Source organism: Molossus molossus, unplaced genomic scaffold, assembly GCF_014108415.1.
Source record: "Molossus molossus isolate mMolMol1 unplaced genomic scaffold, mMolMol1.p scaffold_m16_p_1, whole genome shotgun sequence".
Classification (NCBI taxonomy): domain Eukaryota; kingdom Metazoa; phylum Chordata; class Mammalia; order Chiroptera; family Molossidae; genus Molossus; species Molossus molossus.
In genome coordinates this window covers 168257357-168274885 of record NW_023425344.1, presented here as the reverse complement: position 1 = coordinate 168274885, position 17529 = coordinate 168257357, and the positions used below count along the sequence as shown (strand labels likewise).

The 17529-nt window shown below is 38.6% G+C and overlaps 1 protein-coding gene across 1 annotated transcript in view; it reads right to left on the bottom strand.

Annotated features, from left to right (window-relative positions):
• Positions 1-15624, bottom strand: part of LOC118618344 (mitochondrial import inner membrane translocase subunit Tim23-like) — a 52002-nt gene extending 36378 nt beyond the window's left edge. The window contains 1 exon segment of the mRNA XM_036244616.1: positions 15394-15624. Coding sequence (XP_036100509.1) covers positions 15394-15624 — 231 coding nt within the window.
• Positions 15625-17529: the final 1905 nt, after the last annotated feature.

Sequence of the window (17529 nt, the reverse complement as noted above, 5' to 3'; positions counted from 1 at the left end):
AGGAGGTAAGTATCCTTGGAGAGAATCAAATATGTAAGAAGATAAGGTATTTTGAAGCCTTCTTTGAATTTCCTTGTTTCTTTGACTAAAATGTTTGAGCAGTCCCATAGGTTATTTGGTAGTAGAATTCAGGTTCATTATAAAACTACTAAAGTGGTTAAATGACCATCCAATTAATGTTGGTTCTATTTAATTAGCATAATGCCTGGAAAACTTAAACCAAGATGTTTTAGTGACAATTTATTGTTAGTGATACATAGCACTTAATGAATTAAGATAAATGGTCAATGTTTAAAATTGTCCCTAGCTTTCTTCATCAAGTTTTCTAAAGATCTGCCCATCATTCCTTATCAACAAATTACCTGGGTTTAACACAAGACTGGCTATCCTTTAATCTTGTCAACTGAGCAAGATTACCTACAAAAGAGGATGTCATTAGAATTTATTTTTACCTTGGGGTGGATTAGTTGCTATTATGGATCTGTTTCTAGTTTCTTACCTAATTTTAAATAATCATACACATGTAAGGCTCTTTAGAAACAGAATTTAGCTCTTGCTTCCAGATGGACAGTTTTGCATCCTGCCAGATCATTCTCCCGTATTTGACATTTAAGGTGCACTCTCCCTATTGCCTGAAGTGCTTTCCTTGCACTTTTGTATTTTTACACTTTGTAGCCTGAAGCTCCTTTTCCTTTCTTTGGTTTTCCTCTTGTCATCTTCCTTCCTTTCCCCTTCTTCCCTTTCCTCTTGACCCATACAAGAGCACTGAGGATGAGTTAATAGAATAGTTCACTGGGCTAAAAGACCAGTCCTAACTCACAAAGGAGCTTATTGATGTAAGTCTGGAGTGAGTTCTCAACTGCAATTTGCTAGGTGCTCTTTACTCAGTGGCACAGACCTGGCCAGCATCCTTCTCACTATTTCTCCCTTACATCCCCTACCATAGCCCTACTGAGCGAATTCACAATTCCTTAATCTTCATCCTTCCCACGATCCTCACTGTTCACAGGCTGCTCCTCTATTTCACCTCTTTCCTCACTTTTACATGTATCTCAAGGCCAAGACAAGCTGGCTTCCCTCTCTGTCCTATCTCTACCCCAGCCTTGATTGGGCACCACCTTCCCTGTGCTTCCCTAAATCCCTGAGCCTCTTTTAATCATAGCATTGACCACGACACGGTGCTTTTCCAATAACTGACCTGAGACTCTCTCACCTGCCTGTATCAGCATGGCACCCAGCCTAGAGCAAATGCTTAATAAGTTCTGTTGGATGAATGAGGACAGAGAGGGCATGCAGATAACATTTACAGAAGACACAAGGTTGGACTTGAGAGCGGTTAAGCTGAATGATAAAAGCAGTTTCTGAAAGCACATCAAACTACATCTGACAGGAAGGAATTTCATAAGGGAAATGTCAAGTTTTGCACTTCGCTTCTAAACAATCGACTGCAGATGTGTAGGGCTATGGAATATTAGTTTAGGTAAATATGACATCGGGTTTTATTTGACTCTAGCTCAAGCTCAGAGAATCTGAAAGTTTGAAAGTACATTACAGCTCACCTTGTTTAAGCCTCTTTATGACTTACCTGTCCCCTCGACAAGGTGCCTGGTGAGGGACATTCTGTCTTCCATGTGAACACTTCCATTATTTTGTCAGCCAGGTGCTAGTTAACAAGAACATTTTAAAAATAAAATAAAATAATGTGCATCAGTGAAACTAAAGCCCTCAGGTTGTCTTTACACCTATTATGACATTTTTCACATCACGTTTTTGACAATCATTTGTTTTCTTATCTAAGTTCTCTGTTGCACTGTGAGTTTTTTGAGGACAGAATCTCTGTCCTATTAACCTTTGTATCCCCCAGATACTGGTGTAATGGACTCAATGACACATGCTGAGCAGAAGAAATGACAACACCACGTCCATGGCAGGTTATCACGTTGGACTGAGAGCACAGGCTCTGATGTCAGGCTTGAGTTAGACGGTCAGCCCCGCCACACTCTGTGTGACCTTTGGTGTATCTTCTAACCTAAGCCTCGGTTTCCTTGTCTCAGATAATAACAGATGTATTGAGGATTAGATGATAAATAAATGTAAGCACCCAGCATTGTCATCCTTCTGGAAATCATGTGTACAAAAATACTGATAAACAAGAGAGTCGAGAATGGCGAATAGGCCTAAATACAAGTTATACAGTAAATAGTTAAGAATATTTGGAATGCTTGCCTGAAAGAAGGGGAGGTCAGAGGGAAATATGATAGTACAAATAATAGTAACCTATTAGCATTTTCTATTTCAGAAAGGGCTTCCATCTGTTATTTGATTTGATTTTCACAGTAGTTCTATAACTTAGGGAGGGAAAGGAAGCATGTGTTATTATTCTTAGTGTGGAATTGTAGAAACTGAGGCACGGAATTGCCACTTGCCTAGTGTCCCACAGCTGAACATGGTGAATTGGGGCTGACCCCTGGTTTGTGGTCCATTTCTTGTTCCATCAGAGCACATCACTTCTAGAGAGACTTGGAGAGTAAATCTTCTTTGTGTGGAAGTCAAAGTTAAGGTCAATGTGTGAAATATCATAAAGAATTGGATAATGTCCCAATAGAGTTTTCCAGAATAACTACAATCATCTCATATTACAACTATGAAGAAGTAAGTTTTCTGTCATTCTTCATATTTAAGCAGAGGATGGATCCCCACTCTTTGGAGAGATTGAAGGGGAATATTGAGCATGATAATATCTAAGCTTCCTTTAAACTTTAGCTCTGATTCAATATCAATAAAATGCTGAATTCTACCCATTTAAAATTTCCCTATCTACTCCTCACAAGAATGTCATTGAAACAACAATAAATGGCAAGGTTTTGAGTACTTACAAAAGAAAATGTTAGGTTAATTCATGGTAGTTTTACATTTATCAGTGAAAAAAGAAAAAAAAATTTCAAATCAATTTAACTAAGAGGTGCTTCTTTGTTAATGACCCAGCAGAATTTGCTACTCCTCATATTGTTTATTGGTTTTCTGATATATTTCCTCTATAGATAACACTAGTCGACACTGTTTATGTAAAAGGTACTATTATAGCCTAATTTTTCTGAGATTATAGATTTTACTTTAAACATGTGTTACTCTGTCCCAATTAAGATCCCCTCAACAGTGTTTATAGGCAACATACAAATTAGACATAATTAAAGATTATGTATTCACATGCTTTAATTACTGCTCTCTTATGCAGTACTTTGACTAAATGTGGAAATTATTCCAGGACACAGTATTCCAAGAGATGCACAGCAATAAAATAATTACTGCAATTTGAATGTGTTCTACTGCTCAACTATGTAAATATTATTCATTTCTTTCCTTTTTTTCTTTTTTTTTTTTTTTCTTTTTTTGGTATGTTTTTATTGATTTTAGAGAGAGAGGAAAGGAGGGGGGTAAAGAGATAGAAACATTCGATGAGAGAGACACATTGATCAGCTGCCTCTTGCATGCTCCCCACTGGGGATGGAGCCTGAAACCCAGGCATGTGCCTTGATTAGGAATCAAAATGGTAACTTCTTGGTACATGGGGGACAACGCTCAATCCACTGAGCCATACCAGCTGGGCTGTCATTCATTTCTTTATGATTATTATATTTTTTTCCAAAATCCATTTCATGAAAAGTTATCAGAAGGAAAATTTGTAATACATAAATACATATATTTGTATTCCAAGCAGCCTAAGTATTAACTCCCAATGAAAGCAGCTTACTATTTATAAGAAATTTTAAACATCACCCATGAATCCTTCTTCAGTTAAGTTTTTAAACTAAGAAAAAGACATTAAGTAAGAAAATATACATTAACTTAACTAAAATATGAGTACAAGAGAGAGTAATAGACTTTAAATATTTTATACCTATTTGAACACAAAGATTACAGAACTAATAAGAGATTATCTAATTTTTTAAATTATTCCAAAATACTTCTAAAAAATCGATATTAGTCCCACATCACTTAATTTTTTAAAGGATATATGCCTATATATTTCGGAATATGGAAAATCTTGGTTAGTGGTGGAAACTGATCACTGAATATTTAAATGTTTAGTCAAAACTCAATCGTTTGTGTTCAAGGTAAGTTAAATGCTCGTCAACTTTGACTTAGCCTTTAATAAGGGAATGTTCTCATAAAAGGGGATAGATTTCATTTTAAACTACATTTCATTCAATTATATGCTGAATATAGAATAAAAAGCTGAAGTGATAAAACATTCTGACAAGTGAAACAAAAAGTAGCAGTATTCTCTGTCAGTTTTCATTGATTATTTGGCAAAGCCCAATCACAGATTTTATGTTTTCAAGATGGAACAGCTATTTAAAGAGTAATTACTATATTTATAGATTTCCATTATGCTTTGAAAGCACAAAAGCAAATAATAAAGACCATTCTCCTGAATTACATTAGCTCAGATATAAGATCAGGAGCTGATTTGTCTGGTATTTTATTGATTGTACAACTTAATGTATTCTATAATTGCCTTTTGAAAGTTTAAGGTATTTGAGCTCACTGTTGGATAATCTGGAGCATAATTTGAAGAACTAGTAACTTAACACATTTAAAAAGATTCAGCAATCCAATGAAATAAAGGATTTGTGGTAGTTATGAAAAAGTTCAGTGGGGTGGGGAGGAAACATATTAAGCTATCAAGAGCATCATAGTGCCCTGACCAGTTTGGCTCAGCGGTTGAGCGTCGGCCTGCGGACCAGAGAGTCCCGGGTTCGGTTCCTGCTAGGGGCACGTATCATAAAAAAAAAAAAAAAAAAAGAGCATCATAGAGGCCAACAGGAGAAATCTCTAACCTGACACACTTGAAGAAATCAGCTGAAATATAGCACTGAAAATCAGAATCTGTGCTAAATTCAACCAGCTGTATTGTGAGATATTATCTCTAGGTTCTAGAAGTTGTTAGAAACATTCAGTTAGTACTGTTGTGATAACTATGAGACATGTAGTACTGTTTTCTATAGACTTTACTACCTATTTCACAATTACTACATATTTCACTAATATGAAGTTTCAACCACTACAATTCCATTGGAAAAGGGGTTCAAAAGTTTCTTACCGCTAAGAGTATCTTTTCTCAGTATGTTTATTTCTAATGGTATCGAACCAAAAATTACCGAGTCCATTTTTAGGAGTTTACTAGAAATTCCATTTCTGAAATTTTCCAAAAGATTATTTATTTAGATAGAGAAGCACATTTTATTCTTGATATGTATGTGTATTAATTAGAGTTTCAAAGCACTTTTAGAGACATTATATAATCTGATTCTTTCCAAAGAAAAATTAATTTATAGCTTTTGTTATTCACATTCTCTGTTCTGAGATAAAAATGAGGTTGTCATTGTGCAGTGAACAAAAATTAATAGGTATGTATGGGGGACTCATACTGTGTCTTTTGGAGATTTAATATCACTCTGTTATTTTAAGACCAATATATTGTATTAATTGTATTATGTACAATTTTACTTCTGTTTTAAATGTGATTACAGCAAATATGATCATTTTATCAGATGTGAAGTCCTCAAAAAAGTATAAACATATTTGGGTCTACCCTAGGTAACAAAAGGAGAAACAATTTTATTTAGAATGAGTCATACGTGAATCATACACGTTAGAAACCTTAATACTGCACGAAGTAGGCAGTATTATATAAAGTAATTGAATTAAGGACTGGAAAAGCCCTGGCTGATTTGGCTCAGTGGTTAAGGCATTGGCTCTAAGACTGAAGGGTTGTGGGTTCAATTCCCAGTCAAAGGCATATACCAGGGTTGCAGGTTCGATCCCCAGCCCCGGTTGGGGCATGTCAGAAAGCAACCAATTGATGTGTCTCTCTCACATTGATGTTTTCCTCCCCCCACCACCACTCTCTCTAAAAATCAATGGAAAAATATCCTGGGATGAGGGTTAAAAAACAAAAAGTAGAAGAACGATTTACAGTGAGATATAAAACTCGTTTTCTCTCTCTCTAGCTCTGTGTGTGTGTCTATCTCTCCCTTTTCCTTATTTCTTTTTCTTTTATTTCACAGTTGTTAAAAAAGTTCTTTCCCAGATCTACATCATTGCTATTTTTAAGTGTTAAGTGACTATTAAATCTAGTCATTTAATATTTAAATGCAGCTTAAGCCCCAGATAGTAGAAATAATGGTGGCTATAAATGCAGGAGGTGGCCAATGGATGTTCTCTCCCATCGATGTTTCTATGTCTCTCTCCCTCTCCCTTCCTCTCTAAAATCAATAAAGAAAAAAAATTAAAAATAAGTAAATGGACGTATCTGTAACTCTTACCAAGTAAGAGTGGCTACTGCAGGCTCAAAGGGGCTGTGGATCTGCTTATATTTATATACATCATTGCAAATATGTTACAAAAAGTAATAAAATGGTTTGTTTGTTTTTAATATATGCCCTATTTAACAAACAGCCCTTATTTTCTTTCGGTTATGAAATATTCTTGACTCCCCAAAGCCACTTTTCCTGAGTTCAGCCTTGCCAAGCAGATCACTGGACTGTGGACTCCCTTTGTGTCAAGGTGAGTAGAGCAGCCATGCCAGGATGCCATGCTGACATTCGGGGGCCAGGCTGGGGAGCAGGGCTCAGCAGACCACAGGAGAGTAGCATGTGAAAATAGCCCAGCTGGTGTGGCTCAGTGGATTGAGCATCATCCCATCGACTGAGAGGTCCTAGTTTAATTCCCAGTCAATGCACATTCCCGAGTTTCAGGTTCAATCCCTGGTAGGGAGTGTGTAGGAGGCAACCGATTGATGTTTTTCTCTCACATTGATGTTGCTATCTCTCTCTCCCTTTCTCTATCTAAAAAAAAAAAAAAATCAATAAAAGACATTTTTTTTTCGTATGTGCCTCTAGCAGGAACCAAACCCAGGACTCTCCAGTCCGCAGGCCGACGCTCCAACCGCTGAACCAAACCGGCCAGGGCAAGACATATGTTTTTTTAAAGAAGAATGTGAAAATATTGAATTGACTTGGATTTTTTTCTATCCCCCTCCCCCCGCACTCCCCATCGATGTACCTCTCTTGGGGTACTCTCTCTGCCTCTGTCATGCTTCACCTTATCCTTTCCTTTATCTGTCCTTTCAAGTGGATTTCAGAGCACATTTTGACCTTTTTAATATTTTTCTTCTTCACAGATAAGTTAATTCACTACCTGCCTTTGGCCTTGAAAGACTGTAAGCTTATGGGCTGTCTCTATACTGGGAGTCAGCTTCTTGTAACTTCTATCATCTTTTCCTTCTTTCCTGGCTACATATGCCTGGTTGTCAATGTTATCTTTTCAGGTCTACATTCCTCATTGTCTCTGCAACCTGTGTTCTCCAAGACTGTTTCTTTTTCTTTTTTTTTAACATATTTATTGTTGAATGTATTGCAGATGTCCCCCCCCTTTTTTTCCTCATTGACCCCCTCCTCCTCAATCCTGCCCCCCTCCTGCCTTCCCCACACTATTATCTGTGTCCATTGGTTTTGCATATATACATAGAAGTTCTTTGCTTTATCTCATCTCGCCCTCTCTCCACCCTTCCCTTTGAGGTTCAACAGTCTAACGATTTGTACTTCTTAATTCTTTCAATCTTTTTCACCCATCCCCCCAGCCCCCTCCCACCTGACAAGCAACAAAAAGTTCTCTGTATCTATGAGTCTGTTTCTGTTCTGCTTACTCATTTTGTTTGTAGATTCAATTGTTGATAGATATGTATTCATTGGCCTTTTATTGTTTATATTTTTGTTCCACTTCTCCTTCAAGAAGACCCTTCAACATTACATATAATTCTAGTTTGGTGGTGACAAACTCCTTCAGCTTTCTCTTCTCTGGAAAACTCTTAATATGTCCATCAATTCTAAATGATAGCTTTGCAGGATACAGTAATCTTGGTTGCAGATTGTTGCTTTTTATCACCTTGAATATCTCTTGCCACTTTCTGGCCTGCAAAATTTCTTTTGAGAAATCAGCTGACAGTCTTATGGGAGATCTTTTGTAGGTAATGAAGTGCTTTTCTCTTGCTGCTTTTAAGATTCTCTCTCTTTGTCTTTAATCTTTGGCATTTTGATGATGATGTGTCTTGGTGTGGGTTCATCTTGTTTGGGACTCTGTGCTTCCTGGATTTGTATGTCTGTTTCCTTCACCATGTTAGGGAAGTTTTTTTTCAAATAAGTTTTCAATTTCTAACTCTCTCTCTTCTCCTTCTGGCACCCCATGATGTGAATGTTGGCACACTTGAAGTTGTCCCAGAGGTTCCTTACACTATCTTCATTTTTTTTTTTTTTAATTCTATTTTTTTTTTTGCTGTTCTGATTTGGGTGTTTTTTGCTTTCTTATATTCCAAAGTGAAGGTTTGTTCCTTGGCTTTACCCATTCTACTACTGATTCTCTGTAAATTATTCTTTATTTCAGTTAGTGCATCCTTCATTTCTGACTGGTCCTTTTTTATGTTGTTGATGTTCTCACTAAGTTCCTTGGAGGTCTCCTTAAGTCCCTTGAAGTTCTGAGTTACTTGAATTTCTCTGAGCATCTTATAACCAGTGTTTTGAACTCTGCATCTGATTGATTGTCTATCTCTATTTTGTTTAGTTCTTTTCCTGAAGTTGTGTTCTTTTCTTTCATTTGGGACATGTTTCTTTGTCTCATTTTGGCTGCTTCCCTGTGATTGTTTCTATGTATTAGATAGAGTTGCTATGTCTCCTAGGCTTCATAGGGTGGTCTATTGTTGTAGGTGTCCTGTAGGATCCAGTGGCACAGCCTCCCTGATCACCCCAGCTGGACCCTCAAGGTACACCCCTAGTGTGGACTGTACACCCTTTTGTTATAATTGAAACTTAATTGCTGTTGGCACGTCAGTGGAAGGGATTTACTTAGGCTGACAAGCTGCAAATACTGGCTGTGCCCACTAACCACTGGCCTCAACTACCTTGGAGAATCATCTGTATAGGGGTCCACCACACAGAGCAAGACTTACTTCAGCAGGGTTCTGATACCCACTGAGTCCATTCCGTAAGTGTGTCACTTATGGAGGTGGTTGGGTGGTGGTGCTTCAATGTGGTCTGAAGCTGTCCACTGGGTGTGCTGGCTCTGGGACAAGGTCAGATACTGCCTGTGTTCTACCTGGAACCACCAGGCATAAGCTACAAAGCGATCTACCAATGGCTGCTTCTTGTGCTGGGCTTGAAGGTGCCCAGGAAAAGCCAAGTTGTGAACCAAGGCTGGCTGCCTCTAGTGCCAGGCCTGGGGCCACTTAACAAGAGGTATGGGGCTTCCTGAGACCAGATTCGGCTTAGTTGAGAGGTTTTTAGGAAACTCTGAAGCAGGATCCAAGACAGGCCAATCCTATGGTAAAGCCATTGGAAACAGCTTGGGTGTAACAGGGCCTCAGGGAATCACCAAGGCAGGACAATCAGTGTGAGCTAGGTTGCTGGAGTCCCAGATACTGAGCCAATCTGCAGGCCTTGTTGGGGAAGGGCTCACCAGCACGTCTGTGTGGGAGAAGGCTACCTCTTCTGCCCTCGTTCCATGCCAAATAACTCAGTTCTTTCCCTTATGTCTCTGGTGACGTTCAAGCTGCCTCCCCTCAGAGCTCAGAGGGAGCAAGTCTGAGTAAGTCTGTGCGCGGGCCCTTTAAGAAGAACTGCCTGGAGCTCCCACAGCCTCAGCCTCCCTCAGCCTCAGTGCCCGCTGGTTTTTACAGTCAGAAGTGATGGGGACTTCTGTTCCTGGCACTGGAACCCTGAGCTGGGGGCCTGGTGTGGGACAGGGACCCCTCACTCCTCAGGGTGGACCCTCCCAGCCGCAGTGTCCTCCTGATTTTTATCCACCACACGTGGGTGTGAGACCAGCCCGTCCATGCCTCCAACCCTCCTACCAGTCTCCATGTGGCTTCTTCTTTAATTTTGTGGTTGTAGGACTTCCATTCAGCTCAATTTCAGGCAGTTTTGAAAAATGGTTGTGTTGTAGTTTAGTTGTAATTTTGATGTGGTTGAGGGAGGAGGATATACCACGTTTACCTACGCCGCCATCTTGGCCAGAAGCCCAGGACTGTTTCTTAAATTGTGCTAACTTTGTGTATATTCCTTTATTAAAAATCAGTCTGTCACTTCTCTTTTTCTCACATACACGCATATTTTTCTACAGTGCCCAATATGTGAGGAGGTCTTTTTTAGGTTTTACTCATTACACCTGGCTTGTGTTTCTCTTGAAGATTGTGTCTGTCCTGAAGTTGAAATGGTCAGGTCACCCATGGAGATTTCTGGGACGTGGTTTTATAGTTTACAAAGGTGAACCACATAGCTTTGTATCTTCATAGGTAAACACAATAGAATGTGTGTCTTATACACACAGAGCCTTGTCCACCGCTTTTGAGTGAACTAAACAATTAGGAAGTTTCAGAAGGTGTCATGCAACCACTAACTCTTAAATAAAAATGAATCCTTAATACCATGGCATGGAGAAAATGCCTTTATCACATGCTAAAAAGTTATTGATCTGCTTGACCTTTGTATCATATCTAAAAGAAAATTCTGTTAAAAGGAACCTCAGGGCATAATATTGTCTTCTGTGTTTCTTGCCTGAATGAGTCAGTTATTATCACAATAACATGATCATAAACCACTCTTAAAATACAGTGGCAGACAAGAACAAGCAAATATAATCATAGTTGCTGGTCTGCAGGTCACCGGAGCCCTTTTGCATCACATTCTCTCATTGCTCTGGAACCATCAGATGGTCTCATTGCTTATTCTCTTGGCAATGGCACAGGTGCCAAAGAAGTGAACGGAAACATCATGCTGCTTCTTAAAACCTAGCTCAGAACTGGCATACTGGCATTCCTGCCCATAGTGCATTGGTCAATGCAATTCATGACTTCAATGGGATGGGAAATACTCTCCACTTCTATTAGGAGCAACCTCAAAATCATAGGACTAAGGGTGAGGCTGTGGGAAAGGGAAGGATTGGGGACACATGAGCCATCTGCTTCTCTGTCATTCTCTCCAATCCAAGAGGGCTTGACTCTAATTATTTGACATGAAGTTCTTCTTCCTTGCTGAACTATTTCCTAGGAAGATGTGGATAGAACTTTTCCTTATTTTGAGAAATCTTTAAGAAACATGCTAAGTAAAGTTTTTTGTATTTAGGGAGAAGCAGAATGTTTAGTAGGAAATATCAGTTAATAAAATTTTAAATAGCTCCTGTGATGTACATGCTTCTGGGTGAGGACCAATGAGAGAAGCGGAGTGTAAGACGAGGTCTTTGCCCTTGTGAAACAGCCAACCTGCCACAAGATGCGCAGACAGAGAGGTGAAGGTTCACACGAATGGAGTAGCCAAAGCTTCAGAGCAGGCCCCAGTGTCCCCCGTGCCACAGGATATGCCTCTGTCAGAGAAAGGGGCCCCCACCAAAGGTCTTTTCAATCTTCTCAAAGGTCTTTTCAATCTTCTGTAAAGGATTTGGAGGTCAGCCCGGAAAAATTAGTCCTCTCCAGGAACAGAGAACTCTGATCCTCTCATTTTATGTCACAATTGCCTGCACCAGGATTAAAGACAGCTGTGCCGTAACCCTCAGACAGTTATAAATGAGGCTCTGATTATCACAGTAAACACTCCTGACCTGCAGAGCAGCCTCTCTGTTAGACCAGCCTGCGATTCAGGATGGCGACTTCTGTTTGTTGCCTTGTTTGAGGATTAGCTTCTAGAGCTTGGCAAACAGGACTCTGGGATTGGTGCTCTCTAGTCCAACTAGCAGTGAGAAAAATGAAGTGTGCTGTGTCTCTAAGCTTTGCAGAGCACAACAGCAGCAGCACTAAAATCCAGGATTTTTTAGACCCACTGGGCCATAGTGGAACACTATTAGAATCAAGTGAATTTCCTTTAGAAAGTAAATAGAATTCTTCAAAGTAGCCATAACCTGTATCTGAATTATGGCTTTAAAAAGGACTTTGTGTGTGGCCCATACATCATTAAAATCCTCATCGATAGCTGCTGTTCGATTCTTTACCCCACCCCACCCCACCCCCACACACACACCCGCAACAGCTACATCCTCCATGAGTCCCAATTTCATTGATGAACAGAAACCTCACTTGAGGAAAGAAAAATTCAGCATGTAGAGATAATAAATAAATCAGAGTACTTTAAAGTTCATTTATAAAGTATAGACATCTTTTACATATATGTTATCTCATTAAGAAGAAATAAAGTATAATAGTCAATTTCCTAATCAATAATAAAACAGATTTATGGGCCTGTATATAATCCCAAGGTAGATATTCAATATGTACTTGTTGAATTAATAACTAAACATAAAAAAAGCTTGACTATTATTAGAATGAAACAGGAAGTGATTAATAAAACAGATTGGTGAATTAGATGTAACTTGATCATATTCACTAATAGCCCTGGCTTCTTCATTTTTGAAGAATGTAACAATTCTACACAATGGTTTAGAAATTATTGCATTAAAACTGGAAGGCCATTAGAGATTATAACTCACACATTATAAGGAATAAAAGTCAGTCAATTATTTTTCACTCAGGCTACAAATGATTAAATCCTCTGGATTTTAGAATAGCAAAAAAAGTGAAAATAGTATAATCTAAACTTCTCCTTTTATAGACAATGAAAGGAAAAAAATCCAAAGTTTGGAATTTGGTTATGCACTAGCTGGTTATACACCAAGGCTTGACACCCAGGCCTTTGGATTTCTAGGGCAATATTCTTGGGAAGACATCAAAACCTGTATTCGACCATTCATATGTTTGCTCTCTTTTGCTCCAAATAATGTCTGTAAAATTCATCCATATTGATGCATGTATCAGTGGTTTATTCCTTTTAATTGCTAAGTAATATTCCATTGCTTGAATCCACTATGACTTGTTCACCCATTTTCCCGCCGACACGCATTTGAGTTTGCATTAGTCTTTGGCTCTTGTGAATACAGCTTCTATGAACACATATATCCAAGTCTTTTGGTGGGTATATGTTTCCATTTCACTTGGCTAAATACTTAGAAGTTGCATTTCCGGGTCAGTTGTCTGATATGTATAGCCTAAATTTCGTAAGAATCTAATAGTTCCCTCTAAAGGCAGCAGTGTCTATAAAAGTCTTCTAAGAAAGAAAACAAAGCAAGATTTATGTATCCAGACAAAATGCAGGCCAGGTATAAAGGCAGAAGACAAATTTTTCTGAACATGCAATGAATATACATTCCCTGAGCTTCTTCTCAAAAAAGTGAAAGAGAACCAGCTTTAGCTGTCCATGGGAAAATGCATGCCTGTGATCATGAAATCCATTTAATCCCAGGACTGAAAAAAAACAAACAGTAAAATTTTTACTGTAGACTAGAACGTAAAGGTCTTAATCCCTAACAATACAGAAATGATAAAAATCATAATTGTTGATAAAAGAAGGAAGAGGTAAGGTCCGTTAGTGTAAGTTGATGTTTCATAGCCAAGGAATCAAAAGATATTTAAAGTGGATAAAGCAAGAATTTAAAGTATACATATAAATAGTTAAAATAAAATATATAATCAACTTAAATTCAGGTAGTAGAGGGAAGTAAGAGAGGAGGGCGAAAGTATACAAATCTTAAATTCATTCTTGTTTATAATGAGTCAATATATAAGCCTAAAAACATTGAGAATTCAGTATATTAGATAAAGTTAATCATTGGAAATAAACATAAAATAAAAGATTTTGTACATAATAAAAACAAAAAGCATAACACAACACATGGTGATAGAACAAAAAACAAACATTTCTGTCATGTTAAAAGAGGTCTGCATTTTCAAAAGAAAAGAAAATTACTCCTATTGAATCAAAAAGCCAATGTAACTATGCACCATCTACAAGAGAGACACACTTAGAACAAAACCCTGCGGTCCTGAGAGAACCACACAAAATAATGACAAAGAAGAATTGCACTGCTATGAATAAAAATCTGGAGTCTAATTTGTCTGCTGTGTCTTTCATTAAGCACAAGCTCCCACAAAGAGTTCAACCTTCAGGGCAGTATCCATAACAGGACTCTGCACGTTTCTTCCCGTTACTATCCGGATTACGTAGGTTTCACAACCTCGGGGTTGTTACATTTTTTCCTCAGCCACAGGTGTGAGAAACTAATGTCACACTCAGTGGTATTCAAGGACACTGCGAGTTAACAGGTGTGCTTTACCGCAAACACATTTTAGATATTTCATTTAACCTTGAGCATAATACAGTAAAATGCAAAATACTCGCCCCCTCCTGCGAACTCATTTTAAATATTCCATGGCCAGCAAAAGAGTCACATGAGATTTTGTGTGAAGTTTCTACCTCTCCAAGGTGACTGTTTTTTTCCTAAGGAGAATTATAAGTTCTGAAAAGCATGAACTATATGAAATAAAAATACCCTGTGGAAATGATGAAGAATTAATGTTAAAATAAAAATGGCCTCAGTTCGTTCCTCCTTCAGTATAGAGACAGAATTCTCTAAGTCTTGGTGTCTGCACGTTATACATTATTACACGGACACAGCACAATCACCTACAAATTAGAATTATGCTTTTTTAAAAATTTATCTTCATTGTTGAAAGTACTACAGATTTCCCCCCTTTATACCTTGCTTCCTCCCACCCCTCCCACCCCAGCCTTCACTGCACTTTCCAGATGCCTAGTCTGCCTCATCTTCTATCACAGATGTATCTCTGAAATCAAATGTCCATTTAATTTAAAAGACTTAAGAACAGGCATTTACTTTTGTGAATGGCAATAATGAGATACATTTTTGTAGAGTCCTTACAGTTAACTTTGATGTCAGCTTTATCACTCCCTTGTTCAATCAGCACAGTGTGCTTTGAATAGTTAATATGTCAAGAATAACTTCGGTGGGTGGATAAAATGAAAGTTCATGAATCTTTTCCAATCCTTCTGAGGGAGCTGAGAGTACTTCTCAAGATCAGAACTCAGGAAAAGCCTGAAGTTCGCTCTGCTGACAATCTCTGGTGTGGTGACTCGGGGCCTAGGACCTTGTATTCCAAAGGATGTCACAAGGAACAGTGTCAGTCCCACAGGAAGCCTACCTGCTGGCGGCCAATTCCTACACCAGGCTACTGCTGTGCCCCTGAGCCCATCCCAAAGTAAGATCCATTTAAGGTCTTGAATGTAGGTGCCCTTCTGTGATAGCACCCACAGCAGGCTTCTAAACTGTGGGCACTTCCTGACTCTGCATTGTACTGGCTGCTGAGAGCCATGAATCCTGAGTAATCTCAACGTCTATACCTCTTTGCCCCGATTGTCATCTCTTCTCCTTAATTTCAGTATATCGTCAATCTCCGGAAAACTCAGCCCCTGACCTCAGTGTACTCTAGCCTGTTACCACACCAAACCCTGCAGTCCCAGCCTTGGCACCATCTCTGCTCCCAGTAACAGAGATCCAAACACCTATGCTATGCAACACACACTCTTCTTCCAGGGCTGCTCTGTCCCAGAAGCAATGTCCCCAAAGCTCCTCGAAAGCTGGGGAAGAAAATGCGCCCATGAAGATCTGCACCTGATCACTGTGCTCGGTGCACTTGTCATAAACAGAAAAATAGCTCCTCTTCTCCATGTCTATAAATGGCAGCCTTTTGTGATGGAGCAAAGAGAACCACAGACAAAGGAACAAGGGAGAGCAAAGGGAAGAAAGAAGTCAATTAGAGATGAGAGAGCCAGACAGGGGATAATAAGAGCTGTGGTGGTGATGATTAAAACTGCAATAGGGAAGCAAGTCCTCCTCTAGTAAAAGTCAACTAATAGAAGCCTGGAAAGGCAATGATCCACTAAAGAGAAAATTGACACCCACTTACGGCTGGATAGGGCTGATCATAAGAAAGTATTGGTAATCTAAATATTCTCCCACATAGTATATAAAATATCAGGGAGCAGGACAGCTGATATTTAAAAGCTTAATAAATTTTCAGGCTTTGAAAGTATGAAGGAAGCCCCATGAGGCATTCACATAAATTAATTAGGGAAACTACAGTGTCCTGAGTGAGTGGGTTTCAGAGAAAAGACAGAAAGATGTCCTTGCCTGCAACCCAGTGCCCTTTACAAGGCAGAGGAATTCTATGAGCAAATGCAGATGATTCTTGTGTATTTTTGGAGAAGTATCTTTGGCATTACAAAAAGGCCCTTGGTATTAAGAAGGCTAGATATAACATGAAAAATAGCCAGGAAGTGGTCATGCTGCATTAGAATGTTGTGGCATTTACAGAGTTTATGTCTTAGAACAATCTCTCCTCTGTGCACTTCTATAGAGCCGCTGGGACTGCTGAAATCAAGCCCCTCTGGGATTCAGTAGAAGGACTATTCTTACATGTGCAAATTGAACAGGGTCTCTGAAATAAAACTGCTGAGCTAGAAACTCCATTATCCTACAACTTCCAAAACCAAAACACATCTTCACTCACCACTCACGGATTGCCAGCCACTGGGGGATGAACAAATGTGTTTGTTTTGCTTTGCTATCAGAGCAATTCAGACACACATCTATAGTTGTAGAAAGAAAAGCATTTCTGCGTCATTGCTTGTCTGGGATTATAAAATTATTCTACCCACTCTGAGGTAGCAGACTCAGTTTGGGGAATATTTTTCTTACAGTCTTATTTAAAATGTACTTCATTGATCTGACTCATTCATTGTTTTGGGAATCATTCAAAATATCAAATAATTCTAATAACAGCTAACATTTACTCAGCGTCAGGCAGTTTTAAGCATTTTACATGTGTTTACACATTAAATCCTCAGTAGGATGATTCTACCTAGCACCATCAAGGTGAGTTCTTTAACTCTGACAACTAATTGAAAATTTGACAGTTATAGCTTCCTATGATGACCAAAAATGAGGCAACAATGAGACACTAAGCTCATCTGTCAAGTCAGAACACATCCAGCTGTAAACCATGAAGAATCCATGAGGCTGAGTAATTAAGATGCCAAAGCTGACAAATGACTCCTGTTGAACTTGGTCTTCTTGGAAAGAATGATATTTAATGTAAAGGCTACAATATTTGTCTCAATGCAAGGATTTTATATAATAAGACCTATGCATAAAATACTGAAAATATAGGTATTTAGTAACTAAATATGTGCCCATGCTACTGTTTCTTAGGAATCTTTAATAAAATGTGCCTAAGAAGGCTTTGATAAATAAGTTCTGCCTGGAGTCCATCATTTGTGAAGGCAGACACTTGTCTCACCTTACTAAGTATGCTTTGCATGGATATAGTCAGTATTGCAATAAAAGAATTCATTCTTAGTACTCTGGGGTTCTAATAAATCAATGGATTTGTAATTAGTTTGCCTGTAGGAGGGAGTTGATGACATCCTAAATATTTTTTAAGTTCTCTTATGCCTTAGATATATTCTAGGAAACCACAGATGTAATCACCAAGAGAGTCTTCTTTCCTACAATAACTAAAATCTTAAAACCATAGTTAATTCAGTACAGTTATCCAGGGATAAAGGAAACTTG